Source organism: Hyposmocoma kahamanoa, unplaced genomic scaffold (genome assembly GCF_003589595.1).
Source record: "Hyposmocoma kahamanoa isolate Upper Pololo Valley unplaced genomic scaffold, ASM358959v1 87, whole genome shotgun sequence".
NCBI lineage: Eukaryota > Metazoa > Arthropoda > Insecta > Lepidoptera > Cosmopterigidae > Hyposmocoma > Hyposmocoma kahamanoa.
Window position 1 is genome coordinate 17,122,520 of NW_020654422.1, and position 25,319 is coordinate 17,147,838.

The window sequence follows — 25,319 nt, forward strand, 5'->3', positions numbered from 1 at the left end:
TTAATTACATACGGCACACGACAATTAACATAGTATTATCTCAATATTGCTTTAGATTATAGTAATATTCCCTATTTAATTTCAAAGCGACAGTGTTGTCCTGTCTTTGAAATTAAATCGTATACGAATGACATACAAATATAGCGAAATTTTGGATATAAATTATTAATATAACGCATATAATATGACACAAGTGCGAATATGTCAATCCGCAACATGGGCTTTGTCACGTAAAAATTATGCTATATTTATTTATTTCATTTATCTAGTCGTGTTATAACTAGTCATAATATACATTGATGAAGGACTTTACGCGTTTCAGTTAAAATATAGTAAATTATACATTTTGGTACTTGGTGGCTAGTGTCCGCAACTCGAAGACGAGGCGCCTATTTTGCGTGGGTGCAGCGTCCTACTCGTGCCAACCAAGCTCCTCTAGGAATCTCAGTAGCCTCTTCGGTTTGCTCAAGACTTCGGTGAGCGACCTTGGCACTCCAAGGTACTTTGCCCTATAGTTGGCCACGCCGGAGCACTCTAGTAGGATGTACGCGGCCGTTTTCTCCTCCTCCATGCACGCTCTGCATAGACGGCTGTCCGTGATACCTAAATTGAAGAGGTGTTTATTGTATGGACCATGACCTGTTACAGAGGCAGATAGAGTGCAAAGCTCTTGTCTTTTAAGTTTTATTAATTTACGAGATAGACTGGCGTTGAGCGTAGGGAGTGCTTCCCTAGCCTGTCTACAAACCGTAAGGGTTGTCCATATGTTATTATAAGAAGATTTTGTACCTTTGTGTATTGTTGTTCTTGACCATTGGTAGGGGAGGGACACTATGGGTTCTGGTTCTACAGCATCCATCTCCGACCCTTTTCTGGCCTAGTTCATCTGCTGCGTCATTGCCACGTGAACCGCTGCGTCCTTTAATCCACTGTAAAGTTACGTGGTTGTATATACATACCTCCATGAGTGCTTGATGGCATTCATATATAAGCCCTGAGTTAATGTTATAGCTGTTCAGCGCTTGAAGTACTGACATGGTGTCGGTGAGTATTCGAATGGGGTGATTCTTTACTCTTCTCGCTATTATTGCTTCTGCTGCCAACTTGATACCCGTACATTCAGCCTGGAATACTGTGTTGTGGTCACCAAGCAGTGTTGATACCCTGATATTGAGGTCTTCTGAGAATACAGTACCTGTTCCTGAGTTTGTTTTTGGTCCATCGGTGAAGACGCGGACCTCTCTGAGGTTTAGTCCTTCGTTGGTATCTTCAAACAATTGTACCTTGTATTTTTTGTCAAAAATGTATTCTTTTGGGATCCTATCCACAGTCGCCTCCAGTAGCGGTTCTTCTTTGACAATCATATAAAGGATATCTGTATGTGGGGTCCTCATGTGCCTCCAAAGGCCGGCTCTCTTTAGTCGCACTGCTGTTGACGCCGTTTCCTGTCTGATGAACAGTGGGAGGGTCGCAAGTCCAGCATTGCTTCGAGCGCCGCAGTTGGAGTTGTTCTCATGCAGCCGGTCGTCGCCATGCATGTTAGCCTTTGGAATTAGTCCAGCTTGTCGGTTGCAGCCGTAACTGATCATAGTAAACTATACATTGTACACACTTGATGTAGTTAGCGCCGTAATGATCGATGCGTATGCACCAGCATATGGAAAAAAGTACGGGGACGAGGGGATTATCGTTGGATACAGAAAACATCACAGATATAATAAGCCAATGAAATCAGATTGCAGTATGTGGTATTGCCAGAATTTCTCAGCACTCGACGTGCAAGGAGTAGTCTGAATATCACACGCAAAATCGTATGACAACGTAGTGGTTAAACCTTTTGAAAATGGCAAAACGGCAAAATTTACTAAATTTCACTTTCGATAAAGACATTATTTCTACACGTAACCTGTTTCATTAGGTTTAGTCATTTTGTTAAAACAATAAATTATTTCTCAAACACAAATACAAATCTTACACTTAATACAAATCTTATACTTAATAGACCCAAACATAAATATACTAGGTACTAGATCTGTATTCAGTTCACCAGGCCCTCTCCCTATCAGACAACTCATACATTACTTTGAACTGTTAGTGTCTTGTGTCAAACGGCTAGTTAATGGAAAAATAATACTCATGTTACAAATTACACATTACATTCTTTAACAAATAGGTTTTATGATATTGATGCCTTACTTTCTCCAACACGTATCTTATAAAGAGTGATTATTCAAATATTATTCAATAAAGAGTGTAATTTGTGTTTGTCTATGTGTGTGTCCATGGCACCCGCGACACAGGGTTTCCCTAGTGCGGGGCTATGTTGAGTGTGTGCGTTATTATTATTATTATTATTATTCAGGAGATGGCAAAACTTTCTATTTATTTTAAATTTCTTATCAAGGGTGTTAATTTTGATGGATTATTTTAAGAATAGGTAAAAGCCAGTGCGTGAATATGAAGGAAATATGATGATCGGTCTGCTAAATTTATATATACATCGATCAATTTTTTGCATTTCAGTTACTTTGTGCTTTAAGATACGAGTTGGAGTAAGTAAGGCGACGATATATTGTTGACCACTTTGAACTCACCGGTCGTTTTAATTGTAGACAACAACCGTAAGTTGTAACTGTCATAGATAATGTCTATGTAACGGCAAGTGTAAGTGGTAAATTGTGGGCAGGTCGGCTTTTTTCTGGTTCTGCAACGACGAGCGCTCGAAGGTGAAGGCCAACAACCCGGAGTACACGATGGGCGATATCGCGAAGGAGCTGGGGCGGCGCTGGGCCTCCGCCGACCCCGACACCAAGGGCAAGTACGAGGCGCTCTCCGAGCAGGATAAGGCGCGCTACGACCGGGTAAGTGCTTTTAGATCCGGTATCGACATCAGTTCTTGCAAGACATTCTCTCTTGCGCGCACTACGTCCGATTCGTATCAGGGGGTCTACTCTCGATCTCCGTCCGACATCCGTCCGAAACAATTACTACCAAATAAGCAATACTTGACCAAATGAAAAGACGCGTGATGCGAATGAAGCTTCATTCTTGATACTTGTTCTAATTTTGTAGAATATTACTTATTTGACAACAGTAATTGTTTCGGACGGAGATCGAGAGTAGACCCCCTGACTCGAATCCGAGAAATAACGGTCCGAAATGTCATAGGTGTCCGAAGTGTCGTGTTGCCCCCCTCATGGAAGAGTGGCATAAGTGGAATTATGTCATGTAAAATCGCACCTCTCATGTTCTTCCATGAGGGGTGCGATTTTATCTTTTTTTTTTATAACATCAAGTGACGGGACGAACAAGTCGCGCGCCTGATGGTAAGACACGCCTGTCCATAACAGTTGCAGCGCCACTCAGAGCTTTAAATTGCAAAGATCTGAGGGGCACTACCACGGCTCCCGTCACCCTGACACATAAGTTGACAAGTCCCAATGTGCCTGTAATTTCACCCTTCAAAACTGGAACACAATAGTGTTGACATTACTGTTTGGCGGCAGAAATAGGTAAGGTGGCAGTACCTTACTGGACGAACCCTGGACTTTCACAAGGAGCTCTACTTCTACTAAAATCAGTCAGTGCGCTAACGCGCTAAGAGTTCTCTGTCATGAAAGTTTATTTATTTATTTAAGACCCAATAATATACTAACATAATAAGGAGTTCACAAACTACACACGTTCAATACTTAAAGGTAATTTATAAAACACTCTTTAGCTTGGAACTGCTGATAAATGTGCACAATATTGATGTAATATATTTAGTTTTAGTTAGAATATCCTATTTCAAAACAAAAATGAACTTTTATAAAACTTAAAAAATGTGATTTTTGGAAAAGAAATCATTAATTAAAAATTTACAAATGCAATTAAATTGTAATAAATTAAATGCAAGTTGAACCTATCTGTGAGACCTCAGAAATCCTACAAATAATTTTAAAAATTGATGGAATCTGTCTACCATTTTATGGGACAAAAAATAAATTAAGTATTAGTGTGTACATACGACAAATTAACAAGGTCATTTCACCTTGCAGTCCAACTGTACATACAGTTTTCAGGACTATGTCGAAGTTTATGCGAAACTATACCTTTTACATATTTAAATGGAAAAATATTAAAATCTTTTGGACAAATTTTTAGTGTCCGGATTTGCCTCACAAGTCAAGTACATGAAGCTTAGAAATAAATTTTAGTTATTAGCTTGTTTGTAATGACTATAACTCATAGACCGTCTCAAGTATAGTATCAGGTGTTATATTTGTTATGGAATGACCCATCAACAAAGGGCAGGCCATAGCTTGTGAGACTGGTAATAAATAATAAATAAAAAAATAAACTGAGGGGGATGAGAACTCAAATGGGCAACCACGGAATTTTGACGGCCTTACGTGGACTGGTGGTTTGGTGAAAGTTAGATAATATCGTCCCTGACCGTGTAAGTTAAAGGTCAGCCAAGAACGTGAAATGTCAAATGCTTTTTAGAAACCTATATTCGTGACCTTCAGAAACTGAAATATAAAGATATAAAGAATAGGTTTCGAAATTACAGGATTATAATAATATAGAATTGATATTTCTGAACGTCAGACTGACTTGCAAAATGGACCTTCAGAACCTTGGAACAGTCTTGGGGCCATACTATATGTGGTGGTATATATACGAGGGCAGTTTGATAAATACGTGACTTTAAAGTTAAATAAAAATTTTTTTTCCGAATTTATTTTTATTTCTTAATTTAGAACTCGTTACTTTTTAAAAATAAGCGCGAAAATAAAATAAAAAAATGAAAAGTTCGACTAGGTCAGTATATTTTTTGGAGATGGAATTTCGGGTATTCCGTTTCTCATCTGTAATAAGAACATCAAAACTTGTCGAATTATTATGATACCTACGAACTATTGCCACATTTGGCCTCATTTGAATTTTTGTATCTGATTGTTTACCGATTTGCATCAAATAGCTGAAACAGAGGCTCATTTTTCAGTTTGACAAAAAATATTTTTTGAGGCGTTGAAGAAGTTGGGATATCCCTGGTCAAGGTGTATAGAGTTAAAAGATTACGTTGAAAAATAAACCATAACTTAAAAGAAAAATGTTTTTTGTCTGAATGTCTCGAAACTCACGGTCTTGTCAAACCGTATTATTAGAAAACCGTTGAGTAGAAACAGCCAGTATTTGATGATAACGCCTCGTTTGACAGCAAACTTCTTGGGGTGCTAATCTGTTTCCCTCTTACAGGAAATGACAGCATACAAAAAGGGGCCCTTAGCTTTAGTTCAACAGCAAAATCACGCGGAGGTGGTGGAGGAAGATTTTGACGGTGACGACGACTGCCAGTGAAGAGATGCCATGTAGTATAAGGCTGTGTTTACCACGACCGACTGTTCCTTATTGCACTAAATTAAATTATTTTATATGCAGCTAATGACGACAACATTTCATTTTCTTCCTCTGTTAAGTCCATTATCTTCCAAAGCGGAATAGTTATGCGATGATTAGAAATTCGTTATTTTCACTAAGCGGAGAAGACGTCATAATAACGAAATCTGGTCTAACTTTCCATTCTAGTCGGTAATTGGACTTAGAAAGAGGTATGCTGCATTTATGACTGGTCCCCATAAGTATCTTTGACAAGCACTCTAAGAGTTACATGGGACATTTTTCTATTTAGTACCTTTATAAGAGCTGAAGGCTAATTCATGTACATCAATAAGTATGTATGTATATACGTAGCTAAATTCAAATTCGATTTTTATAGGTAGTGTTTATTAAAACTCAGAAAGTGTCATGGCATATCTTAAATGTGTGGAAGAAAATTTAAGAATTCAATTATGTTCCGGAATATAACTTAAATGTGTTTACGCTGTATGTGTGTACATATTAATGAATATGAATGCTGGTAGTTACAGGAAAAACGTCTCTGTAATGTCTTAAACCCATGAATGAAGAACCCATTGTAACAATGGCACATCTCATGGAAGAATAGCGTAAGTGAAGTTACGTCAAAAATATTTATTGCTCCATTGGATACACAAACTATAACCTACATTCTCTCCAATTCTCGTAACTCTGTCTACAATATTAATCGATAGAGTTACAAGAATTGGAGAGGATGTAGGTTATATTTTTCTGTATCCAATGGAGCAATGACCATTTTTGACGTAACTTCACTTATGCCATTCTTCCATGAGGGGTGCGGACATTATTAAGCTTGTCAAAACTAAATATATATATAATGTATGATATTACATTGGTATAAAAGCGCAGGATTGCCATATAAACCAATCGCTACACATTGTAAGATTGTTAAGTATCAGCGTGTTGCTGTGTTGATGTATGTAGTATACCTTACTAATTTGTCTATGGGACAGTTTGGCTACCGGTTTTTTGTCAGTAACGAACCTACGTTTACTAATGTTTAAAACACTGGTTGTATTATAGGGAATACCGTTGACCATGATTCTATTTTATGGTGTAACTCTTTGTATTAGTAAATCCGGTAGTGATACTTTCCATAGTACTACTGGTGGTACCAGGGGAAGATAATGCAAGATTTGTACTTGAATATTTTTGTAAAACTATTTTTTTCAATGTAAGACTTACGATGTATTACAAGTTTCGACAATGATTGTACAGTCAAATGGCATTGAGTAGTTGAGGATGTTCATGTTAAAATATTTTCTAAAAGATGTGACACAAAGTTTATTTTAAGTTGTGCCTTTTTTATTAACTAATTTTGATGTGATTCAAATGCTTTTGTTACTTGACTGTACACACAATTATATTACGATTAATGTAACTTAGTTGGATTACGTTATTTGAAGATTACCTTGAGATTTTTTTATCAATGTCTCTGGTACAAGTCTAATGAAGACTAAAAGATGTTGTTATTAGAATATTAGTTTTATTTTGAGCGGTCGACATTGTTTCTGTTGTCGAAATTTTTTTTATTACATTTAACTTGTTTGATTGTTGATTTTGCCCTTTTCCAATATTTTGTTCAGTGATTTTTAATCACTGACGTTAAACAAAATTTTTTGAGGTCAATATAGAAACGTTGCCTTAAAGTTTGAAGTCATTAAAGAGGGAGGAACAAAACTAATTTAAATTAATTAAAAAAAAAACTTAAGATATAATTGGGAAAAAGAGTGTATTGAAAGTATTTTAACATTTGTATTGCCGTTGGTCCCACCGGGTGTTTATGCTCACTAAGATTTTTTTTATTACTCATTGTACTACTATTAATAGGAATATAAGAGAAAAAAAAACATTTCTAAAGTTGAAAGTATCCAGTAGGTCCAATGGCAACTAACCTTTGTAAGAGCATAAAAACTGTATATAAGTAGGTAAATTATATTCCTTTATTTTTATTAGATATTTTATGTTAAAGTTCGTTTGTTAACAAATTTTTTAATAGCCGCGAGGTAGCTGCCCTGTGTATTTTCCTTTACTTGATGTCGGCGGAGGTGTAAGATAGACTGGAAACCGTGATAGTACTTAAAATAATAAGTATAGTAGGTATTACGTCTTCAGTAATGCTAGATTGTCCTTTCGCTTGTTACCCTCGACTATATTAAGAATTGTTTCTGCAAATTGGCTGTAGTTTTATTAGAGAGTGCATAATTGCGTTATTAATAGAATGTTATCTTTAAAATTGGTTTTTTTAGAAATCTATTCGATGTAAAATGCGGCGCAGGTCTCCGCCTAACCGAATGTAACCTATTCTTTTGCATTGAAACAACTATTGTACACTACATGCACTCTTTGTAAAACTAATTTAAATTGAGTCTTACATATTAAAAGAATATCGCCATTTGTATAAGAACTGGTTCGAGTTATAATATGTTAGGGCTCAATTTAGACCAGCTAACCCTTTAAGAACTGCAATAAAGAGCAATTTTCTAAGCAATTCCACAAAGTAGATCTTTAAGAAATTCGAATAGTGGAGGAGATTGAGAACTATTTTTAAGGAGTGTGTAACGGAGTCGATATTGTTTTGAAATTGTAAGTGCTGACTGTACAAATACAAAACAACAACAATATAGTGAATCTTTTACACCTAAAACACTGTTCTTTTATTAAATACGCCCTTTTTTTTTTGGTAAATTTTGAAACAGTACACAGACGAGATTACCAGCACGCACGTGTTGTGAGTCCCGTTCCTGAAGTTCATGATCTTTTGGTTTATTGGCATTTAATACATTAATTGCAAATACCGTACATTGGCGTTTTAAAGTTAGTCGTTGTTAAAAAATATGTGGAATTGAACGGTGTTCCTCCAAGTTTGGAGAAGAAGAAGAAGCATTTGGCCAGACCGGCAAAATGATAGTGACGGAGTGAAGATATTTGTGTTTTCCATCCGTTACTCTCATCTCTGGACTGTATTCGCACTTTCCATCAGGCGCGGTGCAGTCATTTTGCCGAGTCACAATTAAAAAAAAAAAAAGTTTAGCTACTAAGTTACTTAAAAATAATTAAGCCTTACGCATTCGGTTGTCATAAAAATGGTGCTTTTTTTCACATAATGCCTTGTTCAAATATTGCCTCCAGTAAGACGGAACAAGATCCGTCAATGCGTTGCTTGATGTACTGCCGTCTGTACAGCATCTCTAGAGGACATAAGAAAACTATATTTTGTCTCAAAATGACGTTCTTTATTGACCAGTTATTGAAATTTGACTAGTCAAGTAAAAAGTCGCCATTTAGTCTATTCTAGTTGCAAAGAACTAAATTTAGTCGGTCCGCCGTTCTAAAGTTATACGGGTGTATTTCTGTCCATGCTGGAATAAAATCTTATTCCAGCGACACCATTCACCAAGATTAACAACACCTGGCTTACATCTGATTACATTATTATTAAAAAAGTCCTGATTTAGTCGGTTTTAGTCGTACGAAACTATATTTAATCGTTACGCCGTTTTAAAGTTTTTAAGGATCTAGTATAAGGATGTTGTCTACGAAGTGCCTGATTAAATTTTAAAAAGCAAAAGTTTTTAGTGCTCTATTGCCATAATATAAAACAGGCGTTGGCACTTCTTCGTAAAATTTTCAATCGTTTATATTTTTTAACTAATGTAGATAGGAAGCGTATGCCTATATTTCGTGAAAGTAGTAAATAGGTAGCAATTATTGGTAATACATACTTTAGGAAAATCTGCTCCCTTCATGCTGAACAAAGTGGCGACCAGCCATCCTGATATCAGAATGGCTAGTCAATTATTTTTTAAAATTTTTCCGAATATATTCTTTTCTAAATAGAAAAGGTAGCAATTCTTGAATATACACTCGGCGCTAGACGCCACAGGCGACCAGCCATCCTGACGGTCACAACAATTTTGAATTTCGAGAACCAAAGCGCCTGAATGCACCCAGAAAAAATAGTCAATTAGTCCACCGACTAAATTGCAATTTGATTAAAATTATAAAAGTTAACACAATTTGTGTGCAATGCAATACTAACTTTATTCTGTCATAACATTCTTTCTGATTTTGTGCACCACGAACAGTCATAGAATGTAATTGTTCTTTTGTCAAATTTATTTTTATAACAGTCTCTAGTTCAAATTCAAACGCTTACAGAAGCACTGCAGTGTCGTCTGTGTCGCGCAGTCGCGTCACTACTAATTTTCATTCAATACCTGGAAGTGTAGTCGCAGCGCTATGAATAATCATAGAATGAAAATTTTCTCTTGTTGAATTCATTTTTATATTACTAACAAGCCTTTAGATCAAGGGCGCCTTCAAATTAGACGCTTATATATTACGCAGCAGCTGTGCCACTACTAATTTTCATACAATATCTGGAAGTGCTGTCGCAGCGACACTGTCGTGACACTGTAACAGTTAGGTAAGATGTATCGCGCTACTGCAACGCTTCTATAAGCGTCTAATTTGTAAGCGCCCTAAATCTTTTGTATTACTAACAAGTGGGTCCAAGAATTCTTAAAAAAAGACTGGTTGGTGTTCGCAACTCGACGTTAAAATATTTATTATAATAATAATAATTTGCAAATGCTTCCGACAAAACTGCGAAACAAAGGACAGATGTGAAAATTTAATGGCATTTAGACAAGTCCTCTAATTGACCATGTAATTTTTTTCAATAGTTTAATTTTCTGACTGTTTTTCGCAGGAAATCCTGGCGTTAGATAAGCAAAGAGATCGATTGTCACACTTGGATTTTTTTCGTATCGTGATCATTTATCGTGTATATTAACGGAAAGGGTTGGTACATCGTTAACAAGCGTTGACGCTTGACTGTTTACGGTTGTTGTATAACTTCACGTTGTACTTAATAAAAAATATTACAACATAGAAAGGGTAGTTTTAGAATCAAACAATTATTCAGCCATTTGAAACATCGTTTTATTTTATAAAAATAAACGTTTTGACGACAAATAGTTATAATACACGGGGTCCTTACGAATCCAAACTCCCGTCAGTGTCCTCGCCAGAAATGTTTCAAGACATTGTAAAAAATTCAGTTTTTACAAAAGTTACTTTTTATCTTAAAACATTAACAACGTTACATTTTTTTCACAGCTAATATCTAATAACGGTCGATCACTTTAATTTTTACACAATGTTAACATTAGCGTTTACGAAAATAACCTTTAGTTTTTCTACTCGTCGACTTATGATTTCCATATTAAAGTACCTTGGCTGGTTATCTCCCATACAATTCACACTTACAGTCAGGACCGTGGCAATCAACGCATTGGTTGTTATTTTATATTATACAAATTATCAAACAGTCGGTTTTATATATACGAACCTGTCTGCAATGGAGTTGAAAGATTTAATCCTTTGATACCAAAACTGTTTACCAACTTGAAGCAGTCTTTCAAGTAGTAGGATAATGGCTGTCGCGCCCATAATAGTTTCGATTTGCGAGTGAGGCATATTTGCTTATTACATACGTATGCTATAACGTTATACATGCTCCGTATGTAAAAGACTACAGGGAACGGACGTGGTACATTATATACATGGTACACAATTATTTCGGAGAAAATTTATTTTTATTTTATTACTTATTTTTCCTGTACGATTTTTGTGGAGCCCAAATCTCCGGGCAACTATATAACTCGCATCATTGCTATAATAAGGCCACATTTGTCAAATGACAACTTTTCAAAAGAGAGGTTTCAGTATTAGTACCTAGAGCGGACCCTGGCTCCGTCACTCGCTCGAGGTTACGCGATAAGTGCCTACCGCTGAGTGTACCGACGTCGACACAAGCGCCCATACAAGTCTCATTTATGAGCATTCGGCTGCACACAGCGGGCAACGTTATTTTCACCTGTCTGAGCTTGTGCTTAGGTTTCTATTCTCTCTTATTATCTTGAAGTCAGATTTAGTATGCGGCCAGCGAGTGCCAGAAGCGAATTTTGCTTGCGTTTCCGAACGTGGTTTCAGGTTTTTGTAATGCTCATTTGTTTGAGTATTGAGGCTCAACATGAAACTATCAAAGTTAATTTATACAAATTAAACATTAGCTCAAAACAAATTAAAATATATATTGATTTAATTTATATCAATGTCATTGAGAAAAAGCATCAATCATTAAAAAAGATGACAGTTTTTAGGTTTTATTGCCTGCTGCTTTTGCAAATTTAAAATGAGCATTTAAATACATGCCCTATAAAAATTTTATGGAAATCTCAAAATTTTAAAACGTACCAGTTATGTCCTTTTCCCCGTAATTTTCGTATGTAATAATTTTTTTAGTAAGGGCGTTACATTGATCTTGGAGCATGCGATAAATTTACGTAATGTTACGAAACATTGTCAAACAGCGCAGATCCATAAATGCACAATTAATAAGTACAAAATATTATGGAAAAATGTATAGTACATACAACAGCAAAATTATGCTTATCTGTATTTTTATTCTGGTAGTACTTATTATGAAGGGATGGCATTACGCGGGGGGTTTCCTATGCTACATTATTCCCAACGCCTACCGAAGCATGGGTTGGTTCAACATTTATAACAACGCATTTTACAATTAGGTATTATACGAATTAGCATCTGTAATGACTATTACACAAAGATTATAGGAAACTGTAAGTCTCATCTATGTTATTGTTCCAGTTTTAATTTACACACAAAATGTCCGTATACCAGGCTAATAGATGAAAGCTCGTTCCATTTTCTACGTTATTAATTTTCATCATAATTAAACTAATATCACGAAACGCCACAATTATGCAAAACTATGAGATCAAAAATGACTAAAGATTAATAAATGCTTGGCGCGATCTTGGATAAGTACTCGTTTAATACATAATTTGTAATCATTTCAAAACGTGCATGGTGTTGATTGGGTTTAGAAGTAGAAATTAATCTGAAAATAAATTGCCGTGTGCACTAGACCAGAAAATTAACTCGAGAACAAGTTACCCTGATTGTTACAAGAAATAAACTTTAGGTATATTATACTGGCCGTTCGACGTTTGGTGTTCAAGAATTTTTTAAACAATTTTATTTACATCGTCAGTTTCCAAGTCTTAAAGAGTTCGCTATGAGGCGTCATCAATTTCGTGAGGATCAGGGGGCTGTTGAGGGATGTAGTTCCATCTCGCTCGCACTTCAGTCGTGGCCGTGGGAGTTGTTGAAGCTTGGTTGGGGGGTTTGGAAGTGGAAGCGACCGCGGCTGCCCGTCTCGCTCGCACTACAGCCAAATGCCTTTGGATGTAGTTCTCGTGGGGGGCGAGCGCTGCGGCGCGGGTGAGGCACTCTTCGGCGATTTCCAGCTTGCCGCGCTCAACCGCGACGACGCACAGATTGTGGAGCGCCTGCACGTTGTCGGGTTCCAACTCGAGGATTCGGCGATAGCACTGAAAAGTACGAACAAAAATCATAATCCTGGATATATCTGGGAGGCAATCATTAGTATTAACGGTAAATGTATAGTCCGTCCGATAGTTCGTCACTTGTTTTGATTTTTGCGTTGTTTTCTACATTTCAACATTGTTATAACCAATGATCGGAAAAAGGTGTTCCATATACATAGATACATGTATAGATATAATTACAAGGAGCGACATACAATTGTTAAAACCTACAAATATTATTATTAATACAAAGATCGAACACTCAGAAAAATTCCGGATTCGAATCGACGTCTTCTAGCATACCGTGCCAGACGCTACTAAGCCACGGAACGAACTTTACTTCTGACGAAATATCATAGATTTCTAATGGCGCTACGGCTAAAAAGTCGTTAAAAAAACAACTACAAAGATCCGACTCAAGCACACAGAAAAATTCGTGAGGTTCGCTGGTTCGTTACGTGGCTTAGTTGGTATAGCGTTGGTATGCTAGAAGACGTCAGTTCGAATTCGGCCGGATCGAAGGAATTTTTTATGAGTGTTGGATCTTTGTATTAATAATTATAACAAACTAGTGGAGTAATTTCACATAATAATAATTGAATATCAATTCAATAAAATATTGAAAACACCAAGTATTCATTAATTACTTTTTCGAATTCCGAATTTCCGGAAATGGTTTTACTGCGTCGTAAGACAAAACTACTGACCTAGGAAGTACTATCTATATATGTGGAACAGCTTTTTCCGACCACTGGTTATAACGTAACAAATATGTTTGTTTTGTTTATAAATAAATCTTAACGAAGAATAGGTAGCCGATTTATTTACTAAATGAAAACGCAGACAGCGGAACTGAGGGCAAGTTGGAAGTGATACGACTCTGATCCGTCAGATTCTTTTGTGTCACTTCAATTTGAAGATGACCTACAACATATTGCAATAAACTACTCTGCCCACGAACAACAGAGCATATCAAAAGGCGTAAGTGTTTATTACTGCGCTAAATGTAATAAAACCTATTGCTTGGAACATCGATCTCCAAACTTCAGTTCTTGTGATAAAAAATTAAAGGCTGACTTCAACAGTCAAAAATATGAAGATATATTTTTTTTGCGTGTTTAGTATATTCGATTATAGTATTTATAAGAAAAAAGTTACAGATAATCCCAGTCAGCACAGAGTGCTAAATAAACCGATCATAACAGTTGGTGGAATTATATCTATTTGCAAGTTTTACTGAAATTATTCACGCACTTTTCAGTAGTCGGCTACTCTACTAAGTCAGTGTATTTTATTCTGTATTAGAGGAATATTTCATTAAAATTTAAATGGGACCAATACCGAGGTACCCTCTACCCATCAATCCAAAAGAATCATCTAAATCGGTTTACAAATCGCGTAAAGGTGCCTACAGACACGATCGACATTGTCAACGAGACTTATAGTATGACAATGAGAATTATAGACGTTTTCGAGTTGTTTGGGAGTGCTTATTGAGAATGTGGCATTATTTCTAAATTCAAGATGGTTCTGGAAATGGCATACATTAAGAAAATACAGTCGAATTGAGAAGCTCCTTTTTTTTGAAGTTGGTTAAAAATATGAAGGTAATACACTAATTATAGTTTTGATTATTATAACAAACTAGTGGAGTAATTTCACAAAAATAATTGAATAACCACTGTGGTGAAACATTCTGACATTGAATAAAAATTTAATAATTGTTTATGTATGTAATAGTTTTTAACTGCCTCTGTGGCCGAACGATGACCATGCCGGACTGCCGCGCAGATGTTCCAGGTTCGATTCCCCGGCCGGGAGAAATATTTGTTTGGCCTATATTTATTTCTCTCGTGAGCTTGGGTGTATTTTGTGGTTGTCTATGTGTGTGTCCATGGCACCCGCGACACAGGGTTTTCCTAGTGCGGGTGTATGTTGAGTGTGTGCGTTATTATAATATTTATAAGGACAAAGTTACACAAAAACACACAAAACTTACACTTTCAGCAGCGTCTAAATCCTTGACGGAGTTGATATAAATATCGCCTAACAGCACGAGCGCTTTCACGTGGTCTGGATGATGCCTGACCAGTTGCTTGAGGAAGGGTGCAGCTTCGAGAGGTCTTCGCCTGTCAGCCAGCAGCAGAGCCAGATTGAAAAGAGCTGATCGGAAGTCAGGCTTGAGATGGACGGCAGCACGGAACCACCTCTCGGCACATTCGGCGTCACCTTCGTCCATGCATACCATTCCGAGGTTGAAATGGACACGTTCGTTTGTTGCTGTAACAAGTAATTTAAAAATAAGTACTAACATTTACTCTATTACACAAATGTATATTCTGCGTAACAGAGATGGGCAGTGGCTTAAAATCCAATCAACCCGCTCTGGTTTTAACCCATTTCTGCTCAAAATCGTGGGTGGAAACGGCGAATAAGGAATTTGGTATAATTTTTTTTACATAGGGCGCCACTTTCCACTTAACATCAGGTGGAGTGGAGTCATTTGCCTGTCAGGTATAAAAAAAAAAAAAAAAAAAATGTAAAAAAAATAAATATGTTTAAATATGTTTAGGTAAGTATCATTTACCTAAACATATTTAAACAGTAGGTAATTACATACATATTGTTTATGAATATAGTTTGTTTCATCTGACTGTCACTTGTTTTCACATTGTGGCGTTATTTTAGAAATTGGTTGTCTACATCACCATGGATTTAGCTCGTGAAAATTTTCGTAGTATGATTTTTTACGACTTTAAGGGTCGTATTCTAGAACTCTACTCCATGCTCAAGTCAGGATTTGAGTATGGTTTAAAGCACTCGAAATCATCCTCAAGTCCCTTCCATTAGGGTCGTATTTCCAGTGCTTGAAATCATATTCAGATCTTGACTTGAGCATTGAGTAGAGGTTCTAGAATACGACCCTTAGTGTAATTCAACAGCTCAGCGGAGCTTCGCTCGGCTTCAAACTGCTTTCGGCGATGAAGCACCATGCAAGACGACTATTTATAGTTGGTTTGCAGAATTCAAACGCGATCGTGTGAATCTCAGTGACGAATTTCGTGATGGTCCACTACTGCTGTGAACAAGAAAAACATCGATGCTGTGCGCCGTACGATAAAAACAGACAGGCATGTGACATACCATGAGATTTGGGCATCTTTAGGCATAGACATGAGTCAAATACAATCAATACTACACAAACATTTGGGTGTGAAACAGCTGTGCTGATCCCACACAATTTGACTGAGGCTCAAAAAAAGGATCGCGTCACTTGGTGTAATGCCATGCTTACCAGATTTAACGAAGGGGCGTCAAATTTGGTGTGGGACATAGTAACTGGTGACGAAACATGGATTTATAGTTACGATCCCAAAACAAAGCAGCAATTGAGCGTATGGGTCTTTCGAGATGAGCCGAAACCAACCATAGCGGCGCGCGTGCAAAGTGCCTCTAAGCGGATGACTGCTTCTTTTTTAATAAAACTGGACACGTGGCTGCTCTTGCTTTGGAGAATCGCTGTACCGTGAATAGTGATTGGTACACGACCATTTGTTTGCCGGAAGTTATTGACAAACTCCGTAAAAATAACCGTAAACGCCGTATCATCTTGCACCACGATAATGCCAGTTCTCACACGGCCAGACAGACAAATGAATTTTTGAAGGTGAACAACGTTGACCTTATGAGCCATCCCGCGTATAGTCCCGACCTGGCACCTTGTGATTTTTATTTATTTCCAAAAATTAAGAACCAGTTACGCGGTCAACGATTTTCATCACCTGAAGAGGCTGACGAAGAGTATGAAAAATATGTTTCAGAGTTTGTCACGGAGGAGTGGCATAAATGTTTTCAAAATTAGTTCATTCGTATGAAAAAGTGCATTAACGCTAACGGAGAATATTTTGAGAAACTATAGATTCATTTCTGACCATTTATAGTATTTTTTCTTATTCATACCAGAAACTTATAGTGCGCTCCACGTTAAACGAAAAACAGGCAACTGCGCACAATACCTACCTCGCAATCCAGTGATTTCTCAATACTAAGGATGCACATTACGCTTCGATTTTCATGAAAATCGATTAAAAGTATTTAGTATTGATTTATTTCCATTGACTTACAATTATATGGACGTCGGGTCCGCGCTAAAAAGTGTCCGCACTTGTAAGGCGCTAAAATCGTATACAGAGCGCGACACTCCGCTTTAGTCTTCATTTGTTCTACGGACAGCGCGATACTGCGATGACATAACAATTTAAATTTCGAATAGGTTGACTTGGGACATTTTTTTCGTGGTTTTTGTATTAGACCCGTCGTCCATTTATTTGTAAGTCAATGTTTATTTCAATGCAATTTTCAAGCGAATCGATTCAACAGAATAGCAAATCGAACGTCTTGATCAGAAAGCAATAAATATTTTGTAATAACATCATTAAATTTGAACAAAACTTGATTTACAACAAATATTTAGTTGTAAATAGTTTTTGCCCTCGATTTCGGGCATTAATGGGTTTGAACCCGATTTAAAACCCGTGTTAAAACTCGGGCGCTTGCCCAGCCGGACCCTAAACCCTCTGAATAGTTTTCCTCGTACTTTATGAATAATTAATTCGTAGGTAACGGAAATTCAAGAGACGAACATTTTAAATACTTTGTATCTTAGCAAACCGGTTTGCAGCCTTACTGTAATCGCCAATATATACCTATATATATATATATATATATATATAATGAATATTCTAACGTCCGTCATGTCATGCTACACAGTTTATTTTTAATTGTATTCTATATGTCCATCAAAATATTACTGTATTTAAGAAACACAGCGATATACACAAGCGTAATACTAGAAATAAAGATAAATTAATCATGCCTCAATTACGACTGTATGACTGCAAAAAGTACGTAATTCTTATATGGGATAAGGAATTACATATTTCAATAAAATACCGAAATTGCATATTTACCATTTTATAAGTTTAAGACATATGTTAAAAATAAACTTCTGGCAAAAGTGTACTGTATACTGTTGATGAGCACATGAACGATAAAAATGCGTGGAGTTAATATTATATCGTTTTGTTACCTACTTACCATTTTGTAAGAAATGTTTTATTTACTTGACTTGTCTTTTTTTGTAATCTCTTGTGTGATTTTGACTATTCAAAAGTGCTTGTGAGTCAGGCTTACTTGAATTAAACTTTATTATTATTATAATTATATAAATATTGATTACTTACAAGTAGATGTGGGGTGACATCGAGTAAGTAAGATCTTGTGTCAAACCTTAAAGATAATGCTTGTTATTTACTTACCGTCTTTATCCAGCAGTTTCAAAAGGCGCTGCCTGGCCAAAACCCTCAGGTCCGCAGCGCCTAGCTCTTGCAAGAGAATGGCGGAGTTGAGCAGGGCTTGCTCGTGTTCTGGTTCCAGCTCCAGCGCTTTGTCTAAGTACGCAAGAGCTTGGGAGGCTTTGCCTTGCTCTAATAAGACGACTCCCAACTGAAAGAAGAATATATAAATAAATAAAAGACAATAAAAATAATTTATTTCGGGCGACAAATACTCATAAAAATAACATTAAGTTAAGTACAGTTACGGTCAAAATAATTATTCAATAATTATAAAAATAAAATAAAATGAAACTAAATTGAAATAAAATAAAATAAAGTTCAATATTGAAATTACAATTAAAATTTTTGGTACATACAATAAAACCTAGAAATCAATGTCTAAATCGATTCGATTGATGTATGGAAGGACAACATGAGTTTAGATTCCACACAATTATAATTCAAAGTGTATTCCATAGCATTAAGGTTATTTGAAAAGAGCAATCCCTAGAGTTTCTTGCTTGTTCTTCTTTTCTTTCTTTTGAAGCAGTCAGTGCATGCTGCCGCAAACATACCCGTGGCGATGTAAGAGCGAGGGCAGTCCAAATAACGCCCTAAACGAATTGTTGAACTGAACACGGAAAATGCTGTATGCTCTTTGCGAAGAGAAGAAGAGAAAAGTTCCCAATAAGGGTAATGCGAGATTTTTCGGTAAATACCAAATTGCTATCTTTATCATCGTCATCAACCCATTTGTACGTCCCACAGCTGGGCACGGGTCTCCTTTCAGACGAAGGACAAGATCTTCTTCAACGAGCAGGTTTCATCACAATGTTTTCCTTCACTGAAAAGCTCATGATAAATTTCGCACATAAATTCCGAGAAACTCAGAGGTGCGAGCCCGGATTCGAACCCACGATCCTCTGCTTGAGAGGCATTAGGTCAAACTATTAGGCTACTACGGCAAATTGCTATCACAGTTAACAACAGCCTTTGATCATTTCTCTATGTACTTACATTGTAATAAATGTCAGGATTTCCGCTGTCATACAGCAGTGCTCTCTCATACACCTCTTGCGCTTCCTTTGTCCTATTCAGTTTAATTAGAATATCACCCCTATTTATGTATGCTTGGGTGTAATCCGCTCGCATACTGATAGCTTGTCTGTATAACATGTCTGCTTCTTCCAGTCTGGTTGCATTCTTGGATATCAAATTGGCTAGATTTAAGAATACGTTTAGATGGTTAGGGGCTATCCTGGCTTGGTACGACTCTCCTGGTTTTGCTTTGGGAAGCAGAGATTTAGCTTTTACATAAGCATCTTCCGCTTCCTGGTATCTTCCTAAATGGTTATAAGTTCTGCCCACGTTAATGTGAGCACCGACGTCATCTGGCTGTACTGATACGGCTGTGTTGAAGAATTCTAAAGCTTCAGCGTACTTCCCGTCTGCTTCTAACGCGTGACCTACGTTATTGTACAATTTTGCATTGTTACGGTTCACCTGCAAGAATATGGTGTTAGTAGCTACAATAATTCATTATAAAGAAGTGATTTATGGAATGTCATTGATGGGGAGTCTTTACCTTCAATCCTGAGGCAAAAATGGAATATTCAGTCTTCCAGTCCCAATTCCTGACATATGTTTTCGCGCTAAAAGCTAAAAGAAGAAATATGAGCGCTGCAGCTGCCAGTTTCGCTCTTTTCTTGGCGAGTAGGCGCCAACCGTGGGCTACAAGTAGGCACCAGCCCATAGAAGGCATGTATAGGACCCGTTCTGCTACAACGAAACCCACAGGAAAGAAGAGATTTGATGCTGGTAAGAAAGGCAAGACGAGAAGAGCTAGACCCTGAAATAAAAATTAATAATTAATAAAGATTTTATTTTTCTGCCCTTTGCAGAACCAATATTAGAATATCACGTGACTTGGGACAAGATTTACACCAAAAAAATAGTATCGCTGTGAGGCATCTACTATAAAAGAAATCAATTTACCATAGACAGAGCTGAAGACCGGGTTCTCAGGGCATGTATAGCAGCAGCGACCAGCGTAGTTGCCAACGCCAAAGTGGCCAAGTTACGGGGATCTTTCCACGACCGAAGGAGAGCTACAGTGCCCATTGTCCAATCGCAACACAAGGCTTCAGGTAGTGTTAACAGCCACGCATTCAGAGCTGGTAGGTAAGCGAAGGTCAAGTGCCTATAAGGAAGAAAATTTATACTGTAATTGGTTATGAACAAATTTTAATAGTAAATTTAGTACCTTACGTTATATTCGTGCATTAATTGGGGTAGATTATTGGATCTAGGACGCGTTAAGCTGCAGTTTAATCCTGATTTAATCCTGCCACTGCTGTCACTTATGGGATGGTTCAGCTAAATACCAACTGGCCACCTTGGATTCAGATGAAAAGCGTACAAAGGGGCTTATGGGCGATTCGGATTTAGAAGAGGCGAAGCTACAGAGCCTTCAACACCGAAATAAAATTGCCTGCTTATCGGTATTCCACAGGATAAATAACGGGGAGCGTGCGATGGAATTGCATAATTTAATTCCGTCTTCCCCTAACTATCATCAGGGCACTAGACGAGGGTTGGGGTTGGATCCTTGTGTTATGGACATTCGCATGAAACGTTTCGCTTCCACATTTATATGACGAAATCTCTGTCATCAGACTTATTTCCTGAACGGCCCAAGGGCCTTTTCAAGGCGAGAGTGGCATTATTTAGGTGTGCTCTATCGTCGACCTCATCGTCACTTTCCATCAGGTGAAGAAATCAGATGTGCACTTATTTTTAATGTTTACATGTCTATGTCTTATTTGTAAGTAATTGTAATAGAAAAAGACCATTCCAAAGATATAGCGTCTCTTAGCGTATTCTATCGCCTGTACCACGGTGAGTGCTCTGAAGAGTTATTCAACCTTATCCCTTCCTCTCCTTTCCATTAGCGGACCACCCGTGCCGGACTGCGTTGCCACAGTTGGACGGTCAGTTCAATACCGTCCCGCACTAAAAAGTTTGGCAATTCGTTCTTATGCCGAACCATCAAATTGTGGAACCAACTCCCGGCGCATGTATTCCCTCCCCGCTATAACATCGGGTCCTTCAAACGTAGTGTGAAGAAGCATTTGGCCAGACCGGCAAAATGATAGTGACGGAGTGAAGATATTTGTGTTTTCCATCCGTTACTCTCATCTCTGGACTGTATTCGCACTTTCCATCAGGCGCGGTGCAGTCATTTTGCCGAGTCACAACAAAAATAAAATAAATAAATAAAAATAAATTCCGATATACGTTTAAATTTATGTTCAAGTAAATAAACCATGTTTCACCAACAAAACTCGTAAAATTAATATACTCTACGTTGGCCACGTACGGTTTTATGTTATGACCCCTTCTTTCAGCTGGATGGCTACTTATAATGGCGTAAAATATGTTCCTGATGCTGTAATCAATGGAGGTTTTTATACGCTACTGTGATTATTCCTCTATGGCGGACTTACGAATTTACGACAGAGTTCATTTTTTTTGTAATATTAAGTGATGGTACGAACAAGTCGTATTCCTGGTGGTAAGTTACACGCCTGTCCATAACAGTTGCAGTGCTACTCAGAGCTTTGTAAATCGCAAAGATCTGAGAGACACTGTCACTGCGCCTATCACCCTGAGACACACTTTCTGTTATTTGTCAAAATCATGGACCAATAAATCAAGAGGAATGCTACTCGCAACACAAGACAGCGTAAGGTATTTAGTACCACATTGGAACACCAGATATCGCGACGAGTAACAAATGCAACTAATTTGTTTTACATTGACTAGCTGTAATTTATCAAAGCTACACTAATTTCTAGTGATAAGAAACAAATCAACTAGATGGCGCTTATGTCACAGATTTTCATGGATAGAATAGAATAAGCTTTATTGCACACAAAATAAAACAGTGACAATACAAAAAAGAAAAACATAGTTAAATGCACAATCGGCGGCCGTATCGTTAGACAGCGATCTTTTCCAGGCAACCTTACAAGTGATTACGGAGTTTTAGGTGAAGGGTCGTCAATGGTGCACGAAACACCAAGAATCGTGTTTATAAATTAAACCGAATACATTCTTATACAAACTTCATAAGAACGTACTACATATAAATTATAACATACATACACATTGCTACATACCAAATATATAACTTATACTCATACAATATATAGAATATGCTCGTGATACATATTATATATACACACATTACATTATATCACGAGTATATTCTATATACATTACATTATATATGTATATAATGTAATGTGTGTATATCTAGCCAGGGCTGGTAGCTGTAAAGTTCCTGAGTGACGAAATATTTTCATAGATTTCTCATAGATGGCGCTACGGCTAAAAAGTCGTTGAAAAGCAAATACAAAGATCCAACAACAAGCACATAGAAAAATCTAATAAAATAAATAAATACTGGCGTATACACTCATAGCTGATGTAAAATTTATGTTAAAATTAATATTAAGTATTCGTATGCATTAAGATTAACATTTGGATTTTAGTTCACTAGATGCTAACATATTAATTAGTACTAACTTTGCACACATGTCTGTGGACTGCTGTCTGAACTGCCTATGTAAATTTACGTAGTGTGAAATTAATTATTTTAGTCCGCATTGTATAGTTGTATAAATAAATAAATAAATTGATGTTATAAATATATATCACAACGTTTTATATACAGAAAGTTTCATTGTATTTTAATGCCGGGCTTTTTAAAAATACTTTAATTTTCTCTTTTAACTCAGTAGAAAAAATTATAAAAATATTATTACTGCATATAAAGGGCATTATTAATTTAAATGTGACTTTTTAACACTTGACTCACGAATAATGTACTCGATGGCAATATTGTATTAAATTGTGCCTTTTTTGTGTTATTATATTGTAATTGAATTACATAATAAGAGTACATTACTAAGTACGTACGAATTTTTTGTTCCGAGGGCACTATAGCGAAACGGCGTACCCTTATATTATGGTTTTTTGATTTTACGGTAAATGCCGTTAGAGCCTTTGCGCACTACGTCCGATTTGTATGTCCGAAATGTCACAGGGATCATTTTATCTCTAGGTATACAAGCGATATCCGAAGCGGGCTCGAGTTTTCTAGATTTGTTTAGTCTCGAATCCGAGACATTCGGAACGTATGCGAATCGGATGCAATGCGTTTACTGTCTGTCATGATTGAGATGTTACGACTCTAATTTAAAATAATATTATAATTGTAACTGTAGATAGCGGCCAAGGGCGTGGGTTTGTAAGTGAGTTGATATAAATGTATAAACTTATTTAAACAAGTGTATTCATTTCCCTTCTTTGACACTGTCCATGATCGGGTCTCTATCTGCCGACCCGAGGGATAGGGTTTTCCGGAGAGACGACAAGACCAGGGTACAGCGGGCGTCCGGGCCAAGCCGGACGGACATGTTTGTCTGCCTCGGTTTTGCGTGCTTCCGAGACGTCTGTCTTGTGAGCAGCTAGCGCGTCTTAGTAGTGGTCTAAGTTGAGGGCATGAAGCGTGGAGACGCGTGAGTTGCCCTTTAAGTTGGAAGCTATGTCCGGACATTGTCGCAGGACGCTGCTATTGGCATCTCCGGCACTAGCCCGGAGAACTAGTAGAGGATAAGCTAGATATCATCCGGTCCCTCCAGCCGCACAGGTTATTGGGAACTGGAGAGACGTCGTTTTTCGGCGTCGCGAAGTGAGCGTGCCTTACAGCTCCGCCACCAATGAGGAGATTTGGTAGTGGACTCAGGGTCGACGGCTAAGCGGTGGCAACCGCTAATTGTGCAATGCGCAACGGGAAGTGAGCGCGCCTACAGATCCGGTACTTACCTATCTGGAAAAAAGGGAGGGTACTGTACGTGCTCCCGGGGCGGCTCACCCGAGGCACTAGTCTCTCGAAGAACTGGATGAGGTTAAGTGACAGAGGTCTGAGACAACCCTGTACACTGACTGATCTGGGGTCAGGACTTGAACTTGTAAGGTTCCTGTGCGCGCACAGGTCATAGTGACCTTCCTGCATAATGCATAACCAAGAGGTTGATAGGGAGGGGCGCTATAAACAAAACTTATGTAGAATGATATGGGACTGTCCATGATCCATGATGATGATGTCTATGTCCAAACGGAACGAATGCGAATCGAATGCAGTGCGCATGCGCGTTTACTCTACAAACCTGGCCGGTGGCGGAGCTGCTCCCGCAGGGTTGTCAAATCGAGTAAAGACTGGCAGCTGTGCACCCATCACGTGCAGTCTTGCGGCTAGCAGTGCAAGAGTCGCGCAGCAAACTGTAGCGACTCGTCTCGCCGCTTCGCCGCATGCACTGCCCCAGCCTGATCCTTTGCCCCATGCTTCTAGCCAAGACCAACGACTTCCGCCTGCTGTACTCCGTCGCTGTAGACAAGAAACACTTTTACTCACTTTTACACATAAAACACAATCCAGTAATATTTATAACCAGATTCATAAACTGCTGCATGTGTGTCGGCTAAGGGCCTATGAGCGTAGAATTGAGTGAAATAAATGGTTAAAATATAATATAATTAAATTGATAATCTCAGTACAGAGTAAGTAGTAAAAAAACCGACCTTAACCTAGAGGTGGAATATTTCGTTGAAATTGAACATTACTGAGGCACTCTCTTTTCAACAAAAATGAATCATCAAAATTGGTTCACAAATGCGTTACCGCATAAAAACATACAAAAAAATACAGTCGAATTGAGAACCTCCTCCTTTTTTGAAGTCGGTTAAAAATCTTTTGAGGTCTCGACCTAAGCTCACGCTCTCTCTCTCTCTCTCTCTCTCTCACACACACATACACACACAACGCACGTACGCACGCACGCACGCACGCACGCACGCACGCACGCACGCACGCAAGCACGCACGCACGCACGCACGCATGCACGCACGCACGCACACACACACTCACACACACACACACACACACACACACACTCACACACACACACACACACACACACTTACACTCACACACACACACACACACACACACACACACACACAAACACGCACGCACGCACGCACGCACGCACGCACGCACGCACGCACGCAC

General features: G+C 37.9%; 2 protein-coding genes across 4 annotated transcripts in view; one reads left to right on the plus strand and one right to left on the minus strand.

Annotated features, from left to right (window-relative positions):
* The window catches only part of LOC113235502 (high mobility group protein DSP1-like), a 30,949-nt gene extending 24,893 nt beyond the window's left edge, over positions 1–6,056 (plus strand). The window contains exons 11-12 of one of the 3 annotated variants that reach the window (XM_026471232.1): positions 2,687–2,861; positions 5,245–6,056. In XM_026471232.1, the coding sequence (XP_026327017.1) occupies positions 2,687–2,861; positions 5,245–5,346 (277 nt within the window). In that variant the 3' untranslated portion in view covers positions 5,347–6,056. The remainder of the gene's footprint in view (positions 1–2,686; positions 2,862–5,244) is intronic. The other 2 variants (XM_026471229.1, XM_026471231.1) reach the window with 2 other exon arrangements.
* A 4,354-nt stretch (positions 6,057–10,410) lies between these two features.
* LOC113235114 (transmembrane and TPR repeat-containing protein CG4050) overlaps positions 10,411–25,319 on the minus strand; it is a 286,720-nt gene continuing 271,811 nt past the window's right edge. The window contains exons 6-12 of the mRNA XM_026470689.1: positions 24,418–24,635; positions 20,177–20,381; positions 19,767–20,030; positions 19,199–19,684; positions 18,164–18,350; positions 14,845–15,125; positions 10,411–12,848 (exon numbers count right to left, since the gene is read on the minus strand). Coding sequence (XP_026326474.1) covers positions 12,531–12,848; positions 14,845–15,125; positions 18,164–18,350; positions 19,199–19,684; positions 19,767–20,030; positions 20,177–20,381; positions 24,418–24,635 — 1,959 coding nt within the window. The 3' untranslated portion in view covers positions 10,411–12,530. The remainder of the gene's footprint in view (positions 12,849–14,844; positions 15,126–18,163; positions 18,351–19,198; positions 19,685–19,766; positions 20,031–20,176; positions 20,382–24,417; positions 24,636–25,319) is intronic.